Source organism: Oncorhynchus clarkii, chromosome 18, assembly GCF_045791955.1.
Source record: "Oncorhynchus clarkii lewisi isolate Uvic-CL-2024 chromosome 18, UVic_Ocla_1.0, whole genome shotgun sequence".
NCBI lineage: Eukaryota > Metazoa > Chordata > Actinopteri > Salmoniformes > Salmonidae > Oncorhynchus > Oncorhynchus clarkii.
Genome location: NC_092164.1, coordinates 63,567,302 through 63,592,849, shown reverse-complemented (window position 1 = coordinate 63,592,849; position 25,548 = coordinate 63,567,302). Strand labels below are relative to the sequence as shown.

The following is a 25,548-nucleotide window of genomic DNA, read 5'->3' as shown; positions in this document are numbered from 1 at the left end:
ATTATATCTGAGAGAGAACAGCAGCTGTATTATTATGTCTTAGAGAGAACAGCAGCTGTATTATTATATCTGAGAGAGAACAGCAGCTGTATTATTATATCTGAGAGAGAACAGCAGCTGTATTATTATATCTGAGATAGAACAGCAGCTGTATTATTATATCTGAGAGAGAACATCAGCTGTATTATTATATCTGAGAGAGACAGCAGCTGTATTATTATATCTGAGAGAGAACAGCAGCTGTATTATTATATCTGAGAGAGACAGCAGCTGTATTATTATATCTGACAGAGAACAGCAGCTGTATTATTATATCTGAGAGAGAACATCAGCTGTATTATTATATCTGAGAGAGAACATCAGCTGTATTATTATATCTGAGAGAGAACATCAGCTGTATTATTATATCTGAGAGAGAACAGCAGCTGTATTATTATATCTGAGAGAGAACATCAGCTGTATTATTATATCTGAGAGAGAACATCAGCTGTATTATTATATCTGAGAGAGAACAGCAGCTGTATTATTATATCTGAGAGAGAACAGCAGCTGTATTATTATATCTGAGAGAGAACAGCAGCTGTATTATTATATCTGAGAGAGAACATCAGCTGTATTATTATATCTGAGAGAGAACATCAGCTGTATTATTATATCTGAGAGAGAACAGCAGCTGTATTATTATATCTGAGAGAGAACAGCAGCTGTATTATTATATCTGAGAGAGAACAGCAGCTGTATTATTATATCTGAGAGAGACAGCAGCTGTATTATTATATCTGAGAGAGAACATCAGCTGTATTATTAAATCTGAGAGAGAACATCAGCTGTATTATTATATCTGAGAGAGAACAGCAGCTGTATTATTATATCTGGGAGAGAACAGCAGCTGTATTATTATATCTGAGAGAGAACAGCAGCTGTATTATTATATCTGAGAGAGAACAGCAGCTGTATTATTATATCTGAGAGAGACAGCAGCTGTATTATTATATCTGAGAGAGAACAGCAGCTGTATTATTATATCTGAGAGAGAACATCAGCTGTATTATTATATCTGAGAGAGACAGCAGCTGTATTATTATATCTGAGAGAGAACAGCAGCTGTATTATTATATCTGAGAGAGAACAGCAGCTGTATTATTATATCTGAGAGAGAACAGCAGCTGTATTATTATATCTGAGAGAGAACAGCAGCTGTATTATTATATCTGAGAGAGAACAGCAGCTGTATTATTATATCTGAGAGAGAACAGCAGCTGTATTATTATATCTGAGAGAGAACAGCAGCTGTATTATTATATCTGAGAGAGAACAGCAGCTGTATTATTATATCTGAGATAGAACAGCAGCTGTATTATTATATCTGAGAAAGAACAGCAGCTGTATTATTATGTCTGAGAGAGAACAGCAGCTGTATTATTATATCTGAGAGAGAACAGCAGCTGTATTATTATATCTGAGAGAGAACAGCAGCTGTATTATTATATCTGAGAGAGAACAGCAGCTGTATTATTATATCTGAGAGAGAACAGCAGCTGTATTATTATATCTGAGAGAGAACAGCAGCTGTATTATTCTATCTGAGAGAGAACAGCAGCTGTATTATTATATCTGAGAGAGAACAGCAGCTGTATTATTATATCTGAGAGAGAACAGCAGCTGTATTATTATATCTGAGAGAGAACATCAGCTGTATTATTATATCTGAGAGAGAACAGCAGCTGTATTATTATATCTGAGAGAGAACAGCAGCTGTATTATTATATCTGAGAGAGAACAGCAGCTGTATTATTATATCTGAGAGAGACAGCAGCTGTATTATTATATCTGAGAGAGAACATCAGCTGTATTATTAAATCTGAGAGAGAACATCAGCTGTATTATTATATCTGAGAGAGAACAGCAGCTGTATTATTATATCTGGGAGAGAACAGCAGCTGTATTATTATATCTGAGAGAGAACAGCAGCTGTATTATTATATCTGAGAGAGAACAGCAGCTGTATTATTATATCTGAGAGAGACAGCAGCTGTATTATTATATCTGAGAGAGAACAGCAGCTGTATTATTATATCTGAGAGAGAACATCAGCTGTATTATTATATCTGAGAGAGACAGCAGCTGTATTATTATATCTGAGAGAGAACAGCAGCTGTATTATTATATCTGAGAGAGAACAGCAGCTGTATTATTATATCTGAGAGAGACAGCAGCTGTATTATTATATCTGAGAGAGAACAGCAGCTGTATTATTATATCTGAGAGAGACAGCAGCTGTATTATTATATCTGAGAGAGACAGCAGCTGTATTATTATATCTGAGAGAGAACATCAGCTGTATTATTATATCTGGGAGAGAACAGCAGCTGTATTATTATATCTGAGAGAGAACAGCAGCTGTATTATTATGTCTTAGAGAGAACAGCAGCTGTATTATTATATCTGAGAGAGAACAGCAGCCGTATTATTATATCTGAGAGAGAACAGCAGCTGTATTATTATATCTGAGATAGAACAGCAGCTGTATTATTATATCTGAGAGAGAACATCAGCTGTATTATTATATCTGAGAGAGACAGCAGCTGTATTATTATATCTGAGAGAGAACAGCAGCTGTATTATTATATCTGAGAGAGACAGCAGCTGTATTATTATATCTGACAGAGAACAGCAGCTGTATTATTATATCTGAGAGAGAACATCAGCTGTATTATTATATCTGAGAGAGAACATCAGCTGTATTATTATATCTGAGAGAGAACATCAGCTGTATTATTATATCTGAGAGAGAACATCAGCTGTATTATTATATCTGAGAGAGAACAGCAGCTGTATTATTATATCTGAGAGAGAACATCAGCTGTATTATTATATCTGAGAGAGAACATCAGCTGTATTATTATATCTGAGAGAGAACATCAGCTGTATTATTATATCTGACAGAGAACAGCAGCTGTATTATTATATCTGAGAGAGAACATCAGCTGTATTATTATATCTGAGAGAGACAGCAGCTGCACACACCTTGTGCCTGGGCTCATGAGAAGGCAGCCAAGCATGCTAATACAATGTAAAAATACTAAATTGCATTTTTTTTTTTTTTATTCAATGTACAATTGTAAGGCAACAAGTTGCAATAGGATTGTGAGTTTGTTTGCTCAACAAAAATGTGTGTGTGTGTAAGCTTTGTTGAGCAAACTCACAACAAAATGCTTGTATGTGAAAATGTTGTGTAGCAAATTCACAACAAAATATTTTTTGAGCAAACTCACAACAAAATGTTTGTTGAGCAAACTCACAACAAAATGTTTGTTGAGCAAACTCACAACAAAATGTTTGTTTAGCAAACGCACAACAAAAAGGTTGTGTGAAAATGTTGAGCAAACAATCCTACTGTAGCAGGTTGTTTTATAATTGTACGTTGAATCAATATCTTTATTTATTTTTTGGCGTGTAGACACCATGCAATAAAACAGGCTGCATTTCAAAACATTTCTAGCATTTCATATCCAGTAGCCATTCTGAAGGTTTACGAAGGGTATTACATTCATTCAGGGAAGGATTTAAAAGCACTTAAATAAGCATTTAAATTCACTGTTCTATCAAATTTGGATAAATTGCTACAAAAACATTACAAAAATGGTCTGCACTCACTACTGTAAATTGCTCTGGATAAATCACAAAAAATGTAAATACCAAACATTCTCCTGCTCTGTCCCACCTCTAGAACTACTGTACTGTGTTCTACGTTACCCCAACGGAAACACCAACCTGGGACACATACATGGTACATACTGGACAAGTATCCCTTTTCACAAGGAACTCCTCCAAAAATATTGGACATTCCAACACTATGATGAATTGATTTCTCTCTATGGTCTAACATAGGGATTCCAACACATATCTGTCATTCCTAGTACATGACCAAGGTAGAGCACCTGCCAGAGTTATCGCATGGGAAAGAAAACATAGATGCTCTATGGAGAAACAGGGATGTCCCAATCTTATCATGTCCCAGAGAGAAACAGGGATGTCCCAATCCTATCATGTCCCAGAGAGAGGCTTGAGAGCCCAGCAGAGAGTCCTATTCACATTCTCTCCCTCCCCTCATCCCTTGTTATATTCCTTTGTCCTGACTCGTGGAGACAAGCTTTGCATAAAGTGCTGTGGTCTTCTGGCCACATCACATTCACTCAGCCATTGAGTGGCCAGCTTGGCTCCGCTGACACAGAGGCAAAGTGGATTGGACGTAAAATTGGACAGGATGTTTGGGGTGTTGGGAAGAGAATGTAATCTGCCTCTTCACAATTTTTTTAAGTCACACCCCCCCCCCCCCCCAAAAAAAAATATTTTGAGGTAAGGGGGAGTTTTACCCCAAGTTACCCTACAATTGACCCGTGTTACATTTAGTCCTACTCTCCCCTATGCACTCAGAGCAGTAACCATGCCGATGATAAACACCCTGGGCTTAAAATGGGGCCGTTTGCGCATATTTAGGAGTTGAGAAATAAATAAAGTAGGAACATAAAAACTGTGATCTCCATTAAAACCGCTGTTTTCCTGTGACTGCCAGAAGTCTTGACTGCTTGTCAGAATGCTTCAAACATATTTTATTAGGCAAGTCAGTTAAGAACAAATTCTTATTTACAATGACAGCCTACACTGGCCAAACCCAAACAATGCTGGGCCAATTGTGCGCTGCCCTGTGAGACTCCCAAAAACAGCTGGATGTGATACAGCCTTGATTCAAACCAGGGACTGCAGTGACACATCTTGCACTTAGATGCAGTGCCTTAGACCGCTGCGCCACTCAGGATCTAGGTAAAGAGATCAACTTTTAGGCTATGGGGTTGTCTGATTTTTCTATTCATTACTCACTTTGTTTGCAGAGGAAAAGTAAACGTGGACTGTTCTAGCATCTTCAAAGAGCACCTCTGCAAAAAAACACAGTTAAGAACGTTGCGCCAGTAATTGAAAGGTCGCTGGCTTAAAACCCCCGAGCCAACTAGGTAAAACATCTGCCGATGTTCCCTGGGGCCAACCCTAATTGCTCCTGTAAGTCGCTTGTCTGCTAAATGTCTAATACATGTGCCAATGACCTGAATGTGCTGTCAACATGAACTATGTTATCTATAGCATATCCATTTAACCTTTAACCTTCCACAACCTTCTGCCTCTGATATCGATCCAGCTGCCAGCTGTCATGCTGGGCAGAGAGAGAGAGACGTGACATAGGGCCCTTTGTGCTGCCTGGCTTCTATGGTCTCAAGAGATCAGCCAGCTTAGTCAGCTCATACTGTTGAGACGAGACACAATAGAGCCCCTATCTATGTCAGGGCAGGTAAGGGTCAGGACGGGAAACTGTAGGGCGAGGGAGAGTGATGTAGAAAGAGAGAGAGAGAGAGAAACACAGAGAACCAGAAAACCTTAAGAGCTTAAGCCTTCACTATGGTGAATCACTAAAACAATACAGAAATACACTAAGAATAAGAAGGAACAGTATGACAGACAACAGCTCAAAGTGATTGAAGAATCCATAGAATCAAATTACTTCTGGGAGAATTAGAAAGCACTGAACAAACAACAACATGAAGAGCTATGTATCCAAAATGGAGACGTATGGATAAACCACTTCTCTAACCTTTTGGCCATATAACAAAGAACCAAGTGCTAAAACATATACATGATCATTTACTAAACTTAGAATGAGCTATTAAAGATGACCAGAACCCACTGGATTCTCCAATTACATTGAATGAACTAAACCCAAAAAGGCATGTGGTGTTGATTAGAGGTCGACCGATTAATAGGAATGGCCGATTAATTAGGGCCGATTTCAAGTTTTCATAACAATCGGAAATCGATATTTTTGGGCGCCGATTTTGCCGATTTTTTAAATTTATTTTTTAAATTTCATTTATTTTTATACCTTTATTTAACTAGGCAAGTCAGTGAAGAACACATTCTTATTCTCAATGACGGCCTAGGAAAGGTGGGTTAACTGCCTCGTTCAGGGGCAGAACGACAGATTTTCACTGTGTCAGCTCGGGGGATCCAATCTTGCAACCTTACAGTTAAGGTCCAATGCTATAATCACCTGCCTCTTGTTGCACTCCACAAGGAGACTGCCTGCTACGCGAATGCAGTGGAAGCCAAGGTAAGTTGCTAGCTAGCATTAAACTTATCTTACAAAATCAATCAATCATAATCACTACATGGTTGTTGATATTACTAGTTTATCTAGCGTGTCCTGCGTTGCATATAATCAATGAAATGCTGGGGGATGATTTAACAAAAGCGCATTTGCGAAAAAAGCACAATCATTGGACGACTGTACCTAACCATAAACACCAATGCCTTTCTTAAAATCAATACACAGAAGTATATATTTTTAAACCTGCATATTTAGCTAAAAGAAATCCAGGTTAGTAGGCAATATTAACCAGGTGAAATTGTGTCATATCTCTTGCGTTCATTGCACGCAGAGTCAGTGTATTTGCAACAGTTTGGGCCGCCTGGCTCATTGCGAACTAATTTGCCAGAATTGTACGTAATTATGACATACATTGAAGGTTGTGCAATGTAACAAGAATATTTAAACTTAGGGATGCCACCCGTTAGATAAAATACCGAATGGTTCCGTATTTCACTGAAATAATACATTTTTTCGAAATGATAGTTTAGACTTGGAGTGGTTGTTCCCCTTGCTCTGCAAGGGCCGCAGCTTTTGTGGAGCGATGGGTAACGCTGCTTCGAGGGTGGCTGTTGTCGATGTGTTCCTGGTTCGAGCCCAGGTAGGGGCGAGGAGAGGGACGGAAGCTATACTGTTACACTGGCAATACTATAGTGCATATAAGAACATCCAATAGTCAAAGGTATATGAAATACAAATGGTATAGAGAGAAATAGTCCTATAAATACTATATTAACTAAAACCTAAAACCTCTTACCTTGGAATATTGAAGTCTCATGTTAAAAGGAACCACCAACTTTCATATGTTCTCATGTTCTGAGCTTTTTTATATGGCACATATTGCACTTTTACTTCTCCAACACTTTGTTTTTGCATTATTTAACTTTTTATGGCTGCAGGGGCAGTATTGAGTAGCTTGGATGAAAAGGTGCCCATTGTAAACGGCCAGCTCCTCAGTCTCAGTTGCTAATATATGCATATTATTATTAGTATTGGATAGAAAACACTCAGAAGTTTCTAAAACTGTTTGAATTATGTCTGTGAGCATAACAGAACTCATGTTGCAGGAAAAAACCTGAGAAATTCCACTTCCTGTTTGTATTTTTTCTGGGGGTGGCAGATTTTCAACCAAGCTCTCATTGACATTACAGCGAGATATGGATGAGTCACTTCCTACGCCTTCCACTAGATGTCAACAGTCAATGGAACTTTGTCTGATGACTCTAATGTGAAGGGGGGTCGAAGGAGACAGGAAATAGTCACCACTGCCATGAGTTGACCATGCTTTCACTATGCGCGTTCACAGGGGAAGGACCTGCGTTCCACCGGTCATCTGAAGTCATTCTAATTCTCCGGTTGGAACGTTATTCAAGATATATGTAAACAACATTCTACAGATTGACTCAGTACATCGTTTGACATGTTTCTACTGACTGTTACGGAACTTTTGGACATTTCGCTTTGTGACTTTGGAATTGTTTACCAAATGCGCTAACCAAAGTAGCTAATTGGACATAAATAAACTGACATTTTCGAACAAATCAAGCATTTATTGTGGGCCTGTGATTCCTAGGACTGCATTCTGATGAAGTTCATCAAAGGTAAGGAAACATTTATCATGTATTTTCTGGTTTCTGTTGACTCCAACATGGCGGCTAATTTGGCTTCTGTTCTGAGCTCCGTCTCAGATTATTGCATGGGTTGCTTTTTCCATAAACTTTTTTTGAAATCTGACACAGCGGTTGCATTAAGGAGACGTATATCTATAATTCCATGTGTATAACTTAACATGTTAATTATGAGATTTTTGATGTTTTGAAAATGGCGCCCTACACTTTGACTGGTTGTTGTCAAATCGCTCCCGTTAACGGGATTGCAGCCATAAGAAGTTAAACCAAATTAAACATGTTTCATTATTTATTTGAGGCTAAATTGATTTTTATTGATGTATTATATTAAGTTAAAATAAGTGGTCATTCAGTATTGTTGTAATTGCCATTATTACAAATAAATAAATACAAATCAGCAGATTAATCGGTATCTGCTTTTTTTGGTCCTCCAATAATCGGTATCGGTGTTGAAAAATCATGATCGGTCGACCTCTAGTGTTGATGGTATACTAAATTAAATGATCAAATATACAGACTGCAAATTCAAATGGGCTCTTCTTAAACTCTAACATTATCCTTAGCCTGATCACCTCAATCCACAAAAGTGGAGACAAATTTGATTACTATGGAATATGTGTGAGCAGCAATCCTCTGCAGTATCAACAGCAGACTCCAACATTTCCTCAGTGAAAACAGTGACCGGAGCAAATGTCAAATTACCAAAATACCATACGACACACCATGTACACACCCTGCACACCCTTACTGACAAACAAACAAAACAAAAGCAAAGTCTTCTCATGCTTTGTTGATTTCAATAAAGCTTTTGACTCAATTTGGCATGAGGGTCTGCTATACATATATACAAAAACAACAAGTGTGCAGTTAAAATTGGCAAAAAACACACACGTTTCTTTCCACACGGCCATGGGGTGAGACAGGGATGCAGCTTGAGCCCCACCCTCTTCAACATATATATCAATGAATTGGCGAGGGCACCAGAACAGTCTGCAGCACCCGGCCTCAACCTACTAGAATCTGAAGTCAAATTGCTGATGATCTGGTTCTTCTGTCCACAACCAAGGAGGGCCTACAGCAGCACCTAGATCTTCTGCACAGATTCTGTCAGACCTGGGCCCTGACAGTAAATCTCAGTAAGACAAAAATAATGGTGTTCCAAAAATGGTCCAGTAGCCAAGACAAATAATACAAATTATATCTAGATGCTTAAACATTAACACCACAGGTAACTTCAGGTAACTTCCACAAGGCTGCTATCTTCAAACATCTGCTATCTGAGCAGCTAACCGATCGCTGCAGCTGTACATAGTTTATCGGTAAATAGCCCACCCATTTTTACCTACCTCATCCCCATACTGTTTTTATTTATTTTATTTTCTGCTCTTTTGCACACCAATATCTCTACCTGTACATGACCATCTGATCATTTATCACTCCAGTGTTAATCTGCAAAATTTTTATTATTCGCCTACCTCCTCATGCCTTTTGCACACAATGTATATATAGACTCTCCTTTTTTCTACTGTATTATTGACTTGTTAATTGTTTACTCCATGTGTAACTCTGTGTTGTCTGTTCACACTGCTATGCTTTATCTTGGCCAGGTCGCAGTTGCAAATGAGAACTTGTTCTCAACTATCCTACCTGGTTAAATAAAGGTGAAATAAAAAAAAATAAAAAAATATGAGAGACAAGGCAAGAAGGGCCTTCTACGCCATCAAAAGAAACATAAAACTCAACATCCCCATTAGGATCTGTTATCGAACCCATTGCCCTCTATGGTTGTGAAGGATGAACCTAGAGAAGAGTCCCCTCAGCCATCTGGTTTGGGGCTCTGTTCACAAACACAAACAGACCCCACAGAGCCCCAGGACAGAAACACATTTAGCCTCAGCCAAATTATGAGAAGAAAAAAAAAGATAACTATTTGAAACACAGGAAAGAATCAACCAAAAAACAGAGCAAACTGAAATGCTGTCTGGCCCTAAACATAGAATACACATTGGCAGAATACCTGACCACTGTGACTGACCCAAAATTAAGAAAATCCTTGACTATGTACAGACTCAGTGAGCACAGCCTTGCTATTGAGAAAGGCCCCATGAAGAGAGAGAAGACTATCTATATGCACGCTGCCCACAAAATGAGGTGGAAACTGAGCTACACTTCCTGACCTCCTGCCAAATTTATGACCACATTTGAGATTCATATTTCCCACAGATCACACACACCCACATATCAAACATTGATAGTCTCCCATAAGAAAAGGGAAACCAGTGGAGCACAAATAACATTGTAAATACAACCCATATTTATCTGTTTAAACTGTTGTGAGTGTAATGTTTAATGAAAAAGGTAGAGAGATGTAGAGAGAAATAAAGAGGTATAGAGAGAGAGATGGATTGAGAGGAGTGGGGCCAGACTGGAGAGGCAGGCCAGCATAGGAAGACAGGGACAGGATACTGTAAAGAGAGGGAGTGATCTAGAGAGAGAGGCAGTGGCAGAGAGTCAAAGAGAGAAAGAAAGAGACAGGAGAGGCAGAGGGAGAGAGAGAGAGGCAGAGAAAGACAGAGAGGTAGAGAGAGGAGCAGAAAGAGAGAGAGAGAGAGAGACAGGTAGGGAGAAAGATAGAGAGACGCAGAAAGAGAGAGATGCAGAAAGAGAGAGATGCAGAAAGAGAGAGAGATGGAAGGATAGAGAGGAGAGAGAAGGGCCATACCGGGCCCAGAGAGTCACGTCACAGCCAGCCAACTCCGTTAGGATTCCACACAGTCCACAGGATGGCGCTAGCTGAGCATCTGTTGGCCAACCACACACCGCTGCTCTGTCACGCCACTGGGACACAGATCCTTAGCAGCACCACTCTCTGCATGGGAATGTGTGTGTGTGTGGCTACGAGGGGTTGTCGAGGAGTCAAGGTTGTCTGTAGTAGTACAAGTGCTGTGTCATCTTCAGGCATGCAACCCCCCCCCATGTCAGCAGAATGTAGGATTATTCATGTGTGTTACACCACTAATCCCCTACCAGGGACCTGTGGGCCGCTGTCAGCAGTTTTTACAACATACGATGGGTCCCGGCTGGCCTTGCATGCCAACACAAGCATTAAACAGAATGGGGGAACACTTTATTAATTATAAACCGTTTATAAGGCATTTATAAAACCGTTTATAAGGCATTTATAAACCCGTTTATAAGGCATTTATAAAACCGTTTATAAGGCGTTTATAAACCCGTTTATAAGGCGTTTATAAAACCGTTTATAAGGCATTTATAAAACCGTTTATAAGGCATTTATAAAACCGTCTATAAGGCATTTATAAACCTTTATGGCATTTATAAACCGTTTATAAGGCATTTATAAACCGTTATGGCATTTATAAAACCATTTATAAGACATTTATAAACCGTTATGGCATTTATAAAACCATTTATAAGACATTTATAGAACCGTTTATAAGGCGTTTATAAACCCGTTTATAGGGCGTTTATAAACCGTTATGGCATTTATAAACCGTTTATAAACCGTTTGCTCACCATGTATTAAACATGACTCCCACATGTGTAATGTTAGTAAGCTAGTTATTCAGACATGTACATTTAGTTCCTTAAACACCCTGTGTTTTGTGTTGGTTTTATCACTAGGTACTGCTGGAATGTCTACCAATGGCATACCCACCTTGTTGTGGCAAATTCCACCGGTCCCTCAACACTTAGAAAGTATAAATAGCACTCACTTTTGATTAGAGATCGCAAAAATACTTTATTAATGATTATTAAATTGTTTATTAATGAGGGAGTAATTATTAATAAAATAAAATGGTAAACATACACTTTATAAAATGCTTAATAAATGGTTAATTATGGCTCCGTGTTACCGGGAAAGGCATTATGTTCCCATTCCACGGATAAGCGGTGAGCCTTGATTACAAAAGGCCCATACAGCTACAGCCAGGCAGCTGTAGCTGTATGGGGGCCCCGAGGGACCGATGGGACAGAGCTAAACGGGATAGAGGAGAACAGAGAGAGAGGGCCACAGGGGAGCTGGGTTCACCCACTGCTATAGTCCTATCTCCTGCTTTGTGGGGAGAGAGGAGGAGAGAGATGAATCCCGGAGTAATACCACCACTGCTATAGGCTAGTCAGATATGAAAGACTGTGCTGTATGAGAGTATAGTAGAGATTGTTATGACTGCCCGGGGCCCCCTTACCCTCCACAGTTTTATGGCTGTCATAAAATACTCTGCTTCTGGGCTCTGTAGTATTCAGATTGGAATGTGACTTTGGAACACAGAGACACTTGGCCAAACTCTGACATCAAAAAGTTGAATAATTGAACAGTATTTCTGTATTCCAAACAGACAGTGGTCCATGGGCAATTAAGGGAACAGACATGTCGAGTTTGTTTCATTTGGTGACCTCATGAAGGACAGGAGACAACACATTACTGTTTCTTTGGTTGTATACACTTCTCAATGATGGGGTTTGCATCCCGTGAGCACAGACATTATACCCAAACGTCACGGAACGCCCCCTTTCCACAGAGTTAATAAAAGGACACATGACAAAATGTACATTTAGTCAAGAGAACGCAGGGATGGCTACCACTCTATAGACCAAGAAGACTAAGACGTGAGCCGGATGTTGCAAAATGGTTTAAACTACAACTCTACTGAAGGACAAGACCAGAGAACGTGGGGATCATCCCCACACTGAAATGGTTGTGAAATCTACAAACTAAAGACCAATTATTCAGTTTGCGGCTGTTTAAATACTTTAGCCTAGTAAACGCATCCGTTCAAACGACCGAAAGGTACTATGACGTATCCATTATAACAAGCTACAACTAGGAAAGACTTTGAGGACAAACCAGAGACGAACCAGACAAACCAGAGACTTTCTGTAGACTAACTATCGAGCAGATGGATCGGCGACCACAGAGAGAAACAACAAAGGCATACACTCGTAAATATGTAAATTGTATTTTCGAATGAGTGACTGTGCATGTTCAGAGAGTTAGCATTTCCATGAGCGTAGTCAACTGTATGTACATGCGTCCACTCTGAGTTTCCCGCTCTTGAACTGTCCCCACCCCTTGCCTTTGTCTACCAAGCTGTCATATCAGTTTCTTTGTGTCATGTTAGTAACCAATGTATGACCTACTGTGTGTGTGTGTTTGTTTATGTAATTCTGGAATTGATTATAGTTGGTTAGTAAATAAATAATTAAGCCAATTTGTATATCGCTGAATCATGACTAGGCTTCGTGCAGATATCCAAGGGTTTGTGACATTCAGGAATGAGACTGATGAGGTAATAATACATTAATATAAGACACTGATGAGGTAACAATACATTAATAGAAGACTGTAAGATATGAACATATCTGAGTTAATTTGGGAAATAGAGACTCTTTAAACATTGTCCCATGGTTCCCCGACTTCCTAGTTAATTAAAGTTTACATGATAAGTTTAATCACGTAAGAATAATTACACATAGATAATTGATTTGATAATATAACAGTCTTCACATTTAATGATGTAGTGTTTCCAAGCGCGTGAATGAGAGCGCGTTCTTTGGTATTTTTCTCAAGTAAAGACAATAACGATTCTCCGTCTTAAATTTGATAATTTATTTACGTATTAGGGTACCTAAGGTTTGATTATAAATGTTGTTTGACTTGTTTGGAAAAGTTTATTAGTAACGTTTGGGATTCATTTTGTATGCATGGAGGGAAACTGGGTGGATTATTGACTGAAGCGTCCCAGCTAAACTTTTTTTATGGATATAAAGAAGGACATCATTGAAAAAAATGACCATTTGTGATGTAACTGGAACCTTTTGGAGTGCCAACAGAAGAAGATCATCAAAGGTAAGGCATTTATTATATTGCTATTTCTGACTTTCGTGTCGCACCTGCCTGGTTGAAATATGTTTTTCCTGGTTTTGTATGCGGGGCGCTGTCCTCAGATAATCACATTGTGTGCTTTCGCCGTAAAGCCTTTTTGAAATCACAACGGCTGGATTAACAAGAAGTTAAGCTTTATTTTGATGTGTTACACTTTTGAAGTTTGAATTTCGCGCCCTGCAATTTCACCGGATGTTGTTTGAGGTGTCCCGCTAGCGGCATGCCTTTCCCAAAGAGGTTTTAACAGTGTCTTCAATAACCTTGACAATCAGAGCATATCAATTTGCTGCACGCAGTCTTTTCAACATTTTAAAATGGAAAAAATAGAAGAATGCATGTTTTTGTGCTTTGTTGAGAATTGAGAAGAAAATGGGAAGTTAAATTGCTGGTAGGACACAGAAGAACACATCCACAGGAAATCTCATTTTTTTAAGTACTAGAGTCTGTCTGTGGGCGACACTACTAGTATAAGGGAGATGCCTATCATAACATGAGGAGTCTACATTCAGAACTTCTCTAAGCTTCATCATCTTGTTTCTCATCTGATCAGGGATGTGAAACTGGGTGTCACTCCTCGGTTCCCTCACTACAGCAACTTTACTTCTGCAATACTTGTGCATGCGAGTCACTTCCCTGCCGAGTTAGCGTGATTAACCATAGATGTGCGCATGCGAGTCACTCCCTGCCGAGTTAGCGTGATTAACCATAGATGTGTGCATGCGAGTCACTTCCCTGCCGAGTTAGCGTGATTAACCATAGATGTGCGCATGCGAGTCACTTCCCTGCCGAGTTAGCGTGATTAACCATAGATGTGTGCATAGCAAAGAGAACAGTTTATGACTAGGGTGGCTGGACTCTTTGAAAATGTTCAGGGCTTTCCTCTGACACTGCCTGGTATAGAGGTCCTGGATGGCAGGAAGCTTGGCCCCAGTGATGTACTGAGCCGTTCGCACTACACTCTGTAGTAGAGGTCGGGTTTTTATAACAATCGGTAATCTGCCTTTTTTAACTCAGATTATGAACGATTACATTGCAATCCACGAGGAACCTGCGTGGCAGGCTGACCACCTGTTACTCCACGAGGAACCTGCGTGGCAGGCTGACCACCTGTTACTCCACGAGGAACCTGCGTGGCAGGCTGACCACCTGTTACTCCACGAGGAACCTGCGTGGCAGGCTGACCACCTGTTACTCCACGAGGAACCTGCGTGGCAGGCTGACCACCTGTTACGCGGGTGCAGCGTCAAAAGGACCTTGCAAGGAGCCAAGGTAAATTGCTAGCTAGAATGAAACAACTGATCTTATAAAAAACGATCAATCTTCACATAATCACTAGTTACCTACATATGTTTGATGATATTACTAGGTACACTAGCTTGTCCTGCGTTGCATATAATCAATGTGGTGCCTGTTATTAATGTATCATCGAATCACAGCCTACTTCAACTTCGCCGAACGGGTGATGATTTAAAATCAATACACAGAGGTACATTTTTTTTAAAGAAATTCATGTTAGCAGGCAATATGAACTAGGGAAATTGTGTCTTGCGTTCAGTGCAAGCAGAGTCAGGGTATATGCAACAGTTTGGGCCGCCTGGCTCGTTACGAACTGTGAACTAATTTGCCAGAATTGTACATAATTATGACATAACATTGAAGGTTGTGCAATGTAACAGCAATATTTAGACTGCCACCCATTCGATAAAACACGGAACGGTTCCGTATTTCACTGAAAGAATAAACTTTTTGTTTTCTAAATACTAGTTTCCGGATTAGACCTTATTAAAGTGTTTATGTGTTTATTATATTAGAATGGAGTCTATGATTTGATATTTGATTTGATTGATTTGTGTTATGTTATAATTAAGTCTATGATTTGATAAGGCAGTCTGACTGAGCAGTGGTAGGCAGCAGCAGGCTTGTAAGCATTCATTCAAACAGCACTTTCCTGCGTTTGCCAGCAGCTCTTAGCAATGCTTGAAGCACAGCTCTGTTTATGACTTCAAGCCTATCAACTCCTGCGATTAGGCTGGCAATACTAAAGTGCCTATAAGAACATCCAATAGTCGAAGGTACAGTGTATATGAAATAGTAATGGTACAGAGAGAAATAGTTGACGCGTCATAATTCCTATAAGAACTACAACCTAAAACTTCCTACCTGGGAATATTGAAGACTCGTGTTAAAAGGAACCACCAGCTTTCAAATGTTCTCATGTTCTGAGCAAGGAACTTAAACGTTAGCTTTCTTACATGGCACATATTGCACTTTTACTTTCTTCTCCAACACTGTGTTTTTGCATTATTTAAACCAAATTGAACATGTTTCATTATTTATTTGAGACTAAATAGATTTATGTATTATATTAAATTAAAATAAAAGTGTTCATTGTTCATTCAGTATTGTTGTAATTGTCATTATTACAAATATATATTTAAAAATCGGCCGATTAATCGGTATCGGCTTTTTTTGGTCCTCCAATAATCAGTATCGGTATCGGCTTTTTTTGGTCCTCCAATAATCAGTATCGGTATCGGCTTTTTTTGGTCCTCCAATAATCAGTATCGGTATCGGCGTTGAAAAATCATAAATCGGTCGACCTCTACTCTGTAGTGCCTTGCGGTCTCCGGCCGAGCAGTTGCCATACCAGGCAGTGATGCTCTCGATAGTGCAGCTGTACAAATTTTTGAGGATCCGAGGATCCATGCCATATCTTTTCAGTCTGCTGAGGGGGAATAGGTTTTGTCGTGCCCGCATCAATGGGGGCGTGCTCGGTCCTCCTTTTCCCGTAGTCCACAATCATCTCCTTTGTCTTTATCACATTGAGGGAGGGGTTGTCCATCCCCATTCCACCCCCATTGTCCACCCCCATTCAAAATAAATACCCTGAATACAATGACCAAAGCACTAACAAAATTATATCATATTTCATTATGTAAAAGCCTCATTTGAGAGAGAGTTATCGAGGGGTGAGGCAGAAAGAGAGTAAGGGGAGGCAGAGAGAGAGGAGAGAGAGAAAGAGGAGAGAGCGAGAGAGACAGACAGGCAGAAAGGCAGGCAGAAAGGCAGGCAGAGAGAGAAGTAGGCCTAATTGTAATGACTACTTATAGCCAGCCGTTTAATCATAATCTGTGACACTGTCACTCAAGTTGTCTCTTCTAGACTGTGTTGCTTCTCAATATCATGACTGTTTTCCGTTCAAGAAAAACTCAAAGTAATTTAGAAGTTAACACTGCTGTGCACTGTGCAGAATAGACAGGATACAACAACTAGGTCTTCATTACCCACATATGGATGAACCATATCTCTCTAGAACATCCCAGACAACTACCTAAGAATAGCAAAGCCACCTTTACTGGCTCAAATAGCCGAACAATCAGCCTGTTACCAACTCTTTGTAAACTTTGGGGAAAAATGGTCTTTGGCCAGAAACAATACTAATAGTAAACAAATTGACAACAGATTTTCAGCACGCATATAGGGAAGGACATTCAACAAGCACAGCACTTACATAAATGACTGATGATTGGCTGAGATAAAAAAGATTGTTGGGGCTGTTTTGATAGACTTCAGTGCAGCTTTTGAAATGTATGTTTTTCTTACTTTTATTTAACTAAGCAAGTCGGTTAAGAACAAATTCTTATTTTCAATGACAGCCTAGGAACAGTGGGTTAACTGCCTTGTTCAGGGGCAAAACAACATATTTTTTACCTTGTCAGCTCGGGGATTCTATCTTGCAACCTTTACAGTTACTAGTCCAACACTCTAACCACTAGGCTACCTGCCGCCCCATCGATCATAGTCTGTTGCTGGAAAAACGTATGTGTTATGGCTTTACATTCCCTGCTATGTTTTGGACAAAGAGTTACCTGTCTAACAGAACACAGAGGGTGTTCTTTGATGGAAGCCTCTCCAACATAATCAAGTTAGAAGCAGAAATTCCCCAGGGCAGCTGACTAGGCCCCTTACTTTTTCAATCTTTAAGTAAATCTTTGAGTAAAGCCAGTGTGTCTATGTATGCGGATGACTCAACACTATACATGTCAGCTACTACAGCGACTGAAATGACTGCAACACTCAACAAAGAGCTGCAGTTAGTTTCAGAATGGGTGGCAAGGAATAAGTTAGTCTTAAATATTTATAAACTAAAAGCATTGTATTTGGAACAAATCATTCATTAAACCCTAAATCTTGTAATGAATAATGTGAGAATTTAGCAAGTTGAGGTGAATAAACTGCTTGGAGTAACCCTGGATTGTAAACTGTCATGATCAAAACATATTGATATAACAGTAGCTAAGATGGGGAGAAGTTTGTCCATAATAAAGCGCTGCTCTGCCTTCTTAACCTTCTTAACAGCACTATCAACAAGGCAGGTCCTACAGGCTCTAGTTGTCACACCTGGACTACTGTTCAGTCGTGTGGTCAGGTGCCACAAAGAGGGACTTAGGAAAATTGCAATTGTCTCAGAACAGGGCAGCAAGGCTGGCCCTTGGATGTACACAGAAAGCTAACATTAATAATATGCATGTCAATCTCTCCTGGCTCAAAGTGGAGGAGAGATTGACTTAATCACTACTTGTTTTTGTAAGAAGTGTTGACAACCTGAATGCACCGAGCTGTCTGTTTTAACTACTGACACACAGCTCGGACACCCATGCATACCCCACAAGACATGCCACCAGAGGTTTCGTCACTGTCCCCAAGTCCAGAAAAGACTAGGGAGGCGCACAGTACTACATAGATCCTTGTCTGCATGGAACTCTATTCCACATCAAGTAACTCATACAAGCAGTAAAATATTTATTTACAAAAAAATACGATAAATATACACCTTAAGAACAGCGGGGACTGTGAAGCAACACAAACATAAGCACAGACACATGCATACACACACACACACATACAATAACATATGCACTATACACACACACACATACAATAACATATGCACTATACACACACACACATACAATAACATACGCACTATACACACACACACATACAATAACATACGCACTATACACACACACACATACAATAACATACGCACTATACACACACACACACATACAATAACATACACACTATACACACACACACATACAATAACATACACACTATACACACACACACATACAATAACATACGCACTATACACACACACACACATACAATAACATACACACTATACACACACACACATACAATAACATACACACTATACACACACACACATACAATAACATACGCACTATACACACACACACATACAATAACATACACACTACACACACACACACACATACAATAACATACACACTATACACACACATACAATAACATACACACTATACACACACACACACATACAATAACATACGCACTACACACACACACACATACAATAACATACGCACTACACACACACACACATACAATAACATACGCACTACACACACACACACACATACAATAACATACACACTATACACACACATACAATAACATACACACTATACACACACACACACATACAATAACATACACACTATACACACACATACACATACAATAACATACACACTATACACACACATACACATGGATTTTGTGTTGTAGAAATGTATTGTAATGTTTTTAAAATTGTATAACTGCCTTCATTTTTGCTGGACTCAAGGAAGAGTAATGGGGATCCATAATAAATGTGAATACAGCCTATTCAAGAGTTGGAGAAGATGTCACTAATTGCAGGTCATAACTCGACTCAACACTTCACAGTGCAAAGTGCATTCACGCAACATAAAGATGAAATAACCGGTATAACAGATTGCTATTCATTTGATGATTCCAAGCATGGCATCATTTATATGGGAGTGTAACAATTTATGTTACACATTGCCAGGTGTTATTCTGGTGATAGGTCTACCATTGACAGGCGGATGCGTCCTGCGAACCAAGGTAGGCTACTGGTAGGCTATAAAGTATGGAGACCGAGAGACCAAACACTTCTGGTCAGTTACCAGTTCCCGGTAGATATTTCGTGCTGTGGATGCTATCCCTTTACAAATGGACGCGCACAGCTGTCCATGTCGCCCTGATGTCCGTAGCCTACAGTAGGTTAGTAGATATGGGCTACAGCACTACATGTGTGTAGCCTACAACACAGGCAATTGGGTGAAGCGAGCCAGACCCTACACACAACGTTTGAAACGATGCCAAGTGTACGACATGGCTGTACACTGTACAGTAATAATGTGACATAGCCTACCTGTGAAATGTTGCAGCGTCGTGCCTTGTACCCAGAGGCTCAGCACTTGCTGCACTGATAGATTGACAGAAAAATCCCTGTTCATGTTTCTGTCGCCGCCGCGGCCGGGGTTCGCACCCCTCTGTGTCAAATGGCTGTACGTGGCTTTTGACGAAGACATCGAGGAGACCGGGGTGGCATGAGCTCGGAGGCGTTATACCCCGGCGCGCACACCTCTACCGGTGCCTCTGTTTCGGCTTGACGTTGTTCATTTCCGCGCGGGGAAGGTAAGGGCCAACGGCTAGTCTGCTCGTGCTCATTCTCGGACGCAGCGGCGGATTTTTGGAGGCCATGATGAGGATGGGATGGCAGCGCGAGAGAGCATAGCGCACACGGAGGTGTGGTCCTACATCAGCCCGTCTCTCTACATAAGCCTTAAAGGGGCCGTCACCGGTTAAAGTGGAGTGTACGCTAAACCTACGAGTTACCGTTATGATATTGTAGCCCTTTATGAATGGTAAACAAAAGATGAGTAATCAGTACAGTAGTGTTTACACTGAAAACGTGCGTAATCATGTGGCACATGTGTGCGTAATTGAGCGGTAAAATTGTGAAAATCAGTGAGAGGACTATTGGCTGTAGTATCCTGCATATATTTACTATGAAAAGAATGATGCGTTTTTGTATTGCAGGGCGTTGTCTGTGACTTCTCGTCATTACCGGTACTGTCCATGGTGCTGATTTGCTCCCAGTTGAGTCAATCCTAAAACGCCTGATAAAAGTGGCGGTGGGTAATATCAATAAGAGATATCATATTCAGCAGATCTTATTCTCTATTACCATCATCTGAGTCAATATTAAGATCATCGTTCGGGAATTTATCGGAGAGAAATGTATAAGCTAACATTCCAGAAACAATGATTTCTGCTTTCAAGGCAGATGAGAAGTCTGAAAGCTTCAACTCTGCTTTTTATTTGTTTATTTATCAGGGACCTGAACAGCACGATAAGACACGAGAGCAAGCTATAGAGCTCTTCCCACTATGTGGTCCTTTCAACAAATACATTTTAGGAATTAGATCCATGCGTAGCATGTTTTGCATTTCACATCAGGATGGTGGTGAGACTTTTCACTGTATTACTAATAAACATGAAATAGATTCACGATCTCCTCTGAACAGTTGATGTTGAGATGTGTCTGTTACTTGAACTCTGTGAAGCATTTATTCGTTTCTCTTTTCTTATTTGAGCTGTTCTTGCCATAATATGGACTTGGTCTTTGACCAAACAGGGCTATCTTCTGTATAACACCCCTACCTTGTCACAACACAACTGATTGGCACAAACGCATTAAGAAGGAAAGAAATTCCACAAATGAACTTTTAACAAGGCACACCTGTTAATTGAAATGCATTCCAGGTGATTACCTCATGAAGCTGGTTGAGAGAATACCAAGAGTGTGCAAAGCTGTCATCAAGGCAAAGGGTGGCTACTTTGAAGAATGTAAAATCTAAAATATATTTACATAACACTTTTTTGGTTACTTCCTGATTCCATATGTGTATTTTCATAATGTTGATGTCTTCACTACTATTCTACAATGTAGATAATAGTCTAAATAAATAAAAACCCTTGAATGAGTAGGTGTGTCCAAACTTTTGACTGGTACTGTATATTTTTATATGTAATCTATAAGTATGTTGGGGTTTTTAATGGCTTATTCAACATCTATTGAATGCATAATGCAGCAATGTAAAATTTATTTTATTTTCTTTCTATGTTATCTTTGATAACTATGTCTACATTCATTACCAGAGGAAAATGGTTTACATTTCTGTGGGGGTTTGTTTGTAAGAACAAACTTCTATAGAACTAGACCAATGACACAGTATAACTTTCATTTGAATGATTCAGCATCAACACATGAATGCTAATTTTAGTACAGCATCATTTAGACTGTACTTCAATTTCATAGTCTGGAGGTTGTGAAAGAGAGAGAGAGACAAAGACAGAAAGAGACAGAGATAGAGAGAGAAAGAGAGAAGAGAAACAGAGACAGAGAGAGAGAGGGGGGAAGAGAGAGGAGACAGAAAGAGAGGAAAGTCAAACAGAGAGAGAAAAGAGGAGAGAAAGATGAGAGACAGAGAGAGAAAAGAGAGGAGAACGAGAGAGAAAAAAACATGAGAGAGAGAGAGAGAGAGAGAGAGAGAGAGAGAGAGAGGAGTGGCTGCTATGAAAGTTAACTGTGTTTATGGGTGATCAGGGGTGTATTCATTTAGCAGATTCTGTTGAAATACGTTTCTTAAACGGAAGCAAATGGAACAAAACGGGGATACACATTCCTGAATTTGTTCAATAGAAACTCTCGTATGCAAATGATAGGGAAAATTTGAGTATCATGTAATAGCCTAAACCTATTGCTATTACATTGAGCTGGGTGAATGGAATATGAACGAGAGTCACCCAATATGCTGTAATAGAAATAAGGACATGCTCATGAAACAATTTTTTGTAATCCCTCATCTTAAACGGCACCAACATCCACTGTCTCACAGACAATGGAGGATGGTATAAAGAAACCCTATTGTTCTGGTCTGTGATATAAGGTATTGAAATAGATAAGCATTGGATTGCAGTGTGTATCTGACTTCCATAACAACTTGTGAGGAATTCAACTGTGGTAGATGACTGGGAGTGAAGGGAAGTCTTTACTCCATCCCATCTGTCAACTGAAATGGAGGGTCCCGTCTTTAGGTCAACTGAAATGCAGGGGTCCTGTGTTTAGGTCAACTGAAATGGAGGGTCCTGTGTTTAGGTCAACTGAAATGGAGGGTCCTGTGTTTAGGTCAACTGAAATGGAGGGTCCTGTGTTTAGGTCAACTGAAATGGAGGTTCCTGTGTTTAGGTCAACTGAAATGGAAGGTCCTGTGTTTAGGTCAACTGAAATGGAGGGTCCTGTGTTTAGGTCAACTGAAATGGGGGGTCCTGTGTTTAGGTCTACTGAAATGGAGGGGTCCTGTGTTTAGGTCAACTGAAATGGAAGGTCCTGTGTTTAGGTCAACTGAAATGGAGGGTCCTGTGTTTAGGTCTACTGAAATGGAGGGGTCCTGTGTTTAGGTCAACTGAAATGGAGGGTCCTGTGTTTAGGTCAACTGAAATGGAGGGTCCTGTGTTTAGGTCAACTGAAATGGGGGGTCCTGTGTTTAGGTCTACTGAAATGGAGGGGTCCTGTGTTTAGGTCAACTGAAATGGAGGGGTCCTGTTTTTAGGTCAACTGAAATGGAAGGTCCTGTGTTTAGGTCAACTGAAATGGAGGGTCCTGTGTTTAGGTCTACTGAAATGGAGGGGTCCTGTGTTTAGGTCAACTGAAATGGAGGGGTCCTGTGTTTAGGTCTACTGAAATGGAGGGTCCTGTGTTTAGGTCAACTGAAATGGAGGGTCCTGTGTTTAGGTCAACTGAAATGGAGGGTCCTGTGTTTAGGTCAACTGAAATGGAGGGTCCTGTGTTTAGGTCAACTGAAATGGAGGGTCCTGTGTTTAGGTCAACTGAAATGGAGGGTCCTGTGTTTAGGTCAACTGAAATGGGGGGTCCTGTGTTTAGGTCAACTGAAATGGAGGGTCCTGTGTTTAGGTCAACTGAAATGGAGGGTCCTGTGTTTAGGTCAACTGAAATGGAGGGGTCCTGTGTTTAGGTCAACTGAAATGGAGGGGTCCTGTGTTTAGGTCAACTGAAATGGAGGGTCCTGTGTTTAGGTCAACTGAAATGGGGGGTCCTGTGTTTAGGTCTACTGAAATGGAGGGGTCCTGTGTTTAGGTCAACTGAAATGGAGGGGTCCTGTGTTTAGGTCAACTGAAATGGAAGGTCCTGTGTTTAGGTCAACTGAAATGGAGGGTCCTGTGTTTAGGTCTACTGAAATGGAGGGGTCCTGTGTTTAGGTCAACTGAAATGGAGGGGTCCTGTGTTTAGGTCAACTGAAATGGAGGGTCCTGTGTTTAGGTCAACTGAAATGGGGGGTCCTGTGTTTAGGTCAACTGAAATTGAGGGTCCTGTGTTTAGGTCAACTGAAATGGAAGGTCCTGTGTTTAGGTCAACTGAAATGGAAGGTCCTGTGTTTAGGTCAACTGAAATGGAGGGTCCTGTGTTTAGGTCAACTGAAATGGAGGGGTCCTGTGTTTAGGTCAACTGAAATGGAGGGGTCCTGTGTTTAGGTCTACTGAAATGGAGGGTCCTGTGTTTAGGTCAACTGAAATGGAGGGGTCCTGTGTTTAGGTCAACTGAAATGGAGGGTCCTGTGTTTAGGTCAACTGAAATGGAAGGTCCTGTGTTTAGGTCAACTGAAATGGAGGGTCCTGTGTTTAGGTCAACTGAATTGGAAGGTCCTGTGTTTAGGTCAACTGAATTGGAAGGTCCTGTGTTTAGGTCAACTGAAATGGAGGGTCCTGTGTTTAGGTCAACTGAATTGGAAGGTCCTGTGTAAGGTAAATTGAAGTGGGGTGTAGACTAGATAGTGTAATGCGGGGGTGTGATAGTCTGTAGATGAAGAGATGGCCATTCAGAGGGGTAAAGCCACACCCACCCTCTGGGCAGTTTAGGCTAGGTTGGTGGGATGAAAGAGCTCTTTGACTCGTTCCCACCGGTCTGCCTGCATACATATGATACCCACCTATCTCTGTACGGTGTGAAAACGTCAATGGATATCAGTCATATGATCTAATATGATCTCTGTGAAATGTCCAAATCAAATGCACTGGTTCTTTGTAGTGCTTGCCTGGTTTAACAGTGTTGATCATAAAATTGAATATTCGTAATCTTCCTTATTATAAAGTTGATGTTTATTTATTAATGTCAGAAGAATTCAGCTCTGTTTTTGTGATTGAAAAAAATGTATCTGTAAGATAATTTGCATATCAAATACGACCAGCCCGTGTTCTTGTTTAGAAAATGGGATTTAACGAAGCCGGGGCTGAATACAAAAACAAATGTCACGTAGAAATATGTCAGGGAAACATTTAATGAGTCCCGACCTAAAGGCCAACTGCCAGATTAAAATGTAAAACGTTCCGTTTGAAAAAGAACCCTTGCCTTGTCGATTAATTACAAGCTTCTGTTGTTGACATATTTGGCCACCAGGTGGACACCTACTCCAGTGTTCCTGTAAATCCCTGCTGTACTTTTCCACAGTCTTTCAATTCAATCCCATTCTTGATTTTATGCTTTTTGTGTGACTCCACCAAGAGGTTGGAAGAAACATCTAGACACTTTATTTTTGCTGTCTTTATTTGTTTGTGCACATTGCAGCACATCAATGACAAATACTGTAGGCTTATACAACAATGCAACATTCTCATTAACTAGGAACACTGAACCATTTGAGTTCACATTGAGTAAAAGCCTTATAGATGTATAATAAATATATGTATAATGTAATAAATCTATCCACTGTAAAGGATTAAGAGGGAGCTTTCCCGTTTAAACATTCTCCGGTGTGATTTGTTCTGAAACAGGGATTGTGGTCCAACCTGAAAAGTCACAGCCTCGGGTGCTGTACAGACCTGCATTCTGGACA

General features: G+C 40.2%; 1 protein-coding gene across 1 annotated transcript in view; it reads right to left on the bottom strand.

The window, feature by feature from the left end:
* LOC139372761 (transmembrane protein 170B-like) overlaps positions 1 to 20,163 on the bottom strand; it is a 47,084-nt gene extending 26,921 nt beyond the window's left edge. Inside the window, exon 1 of the mRNA XM_071112562.1 lies at positions 20,004 to 20,163. Within this exon, the coding sequence (XP_070968663.1) occupies positions 20,004 to 20,163 (160 nt within the window). The remainder of the gene's footprint in view (positions 1 to 20,003) is intronic.
* Between the last annotated feature and the right edge of the window lie 5,385 nt (positions 20,164 to 25,548).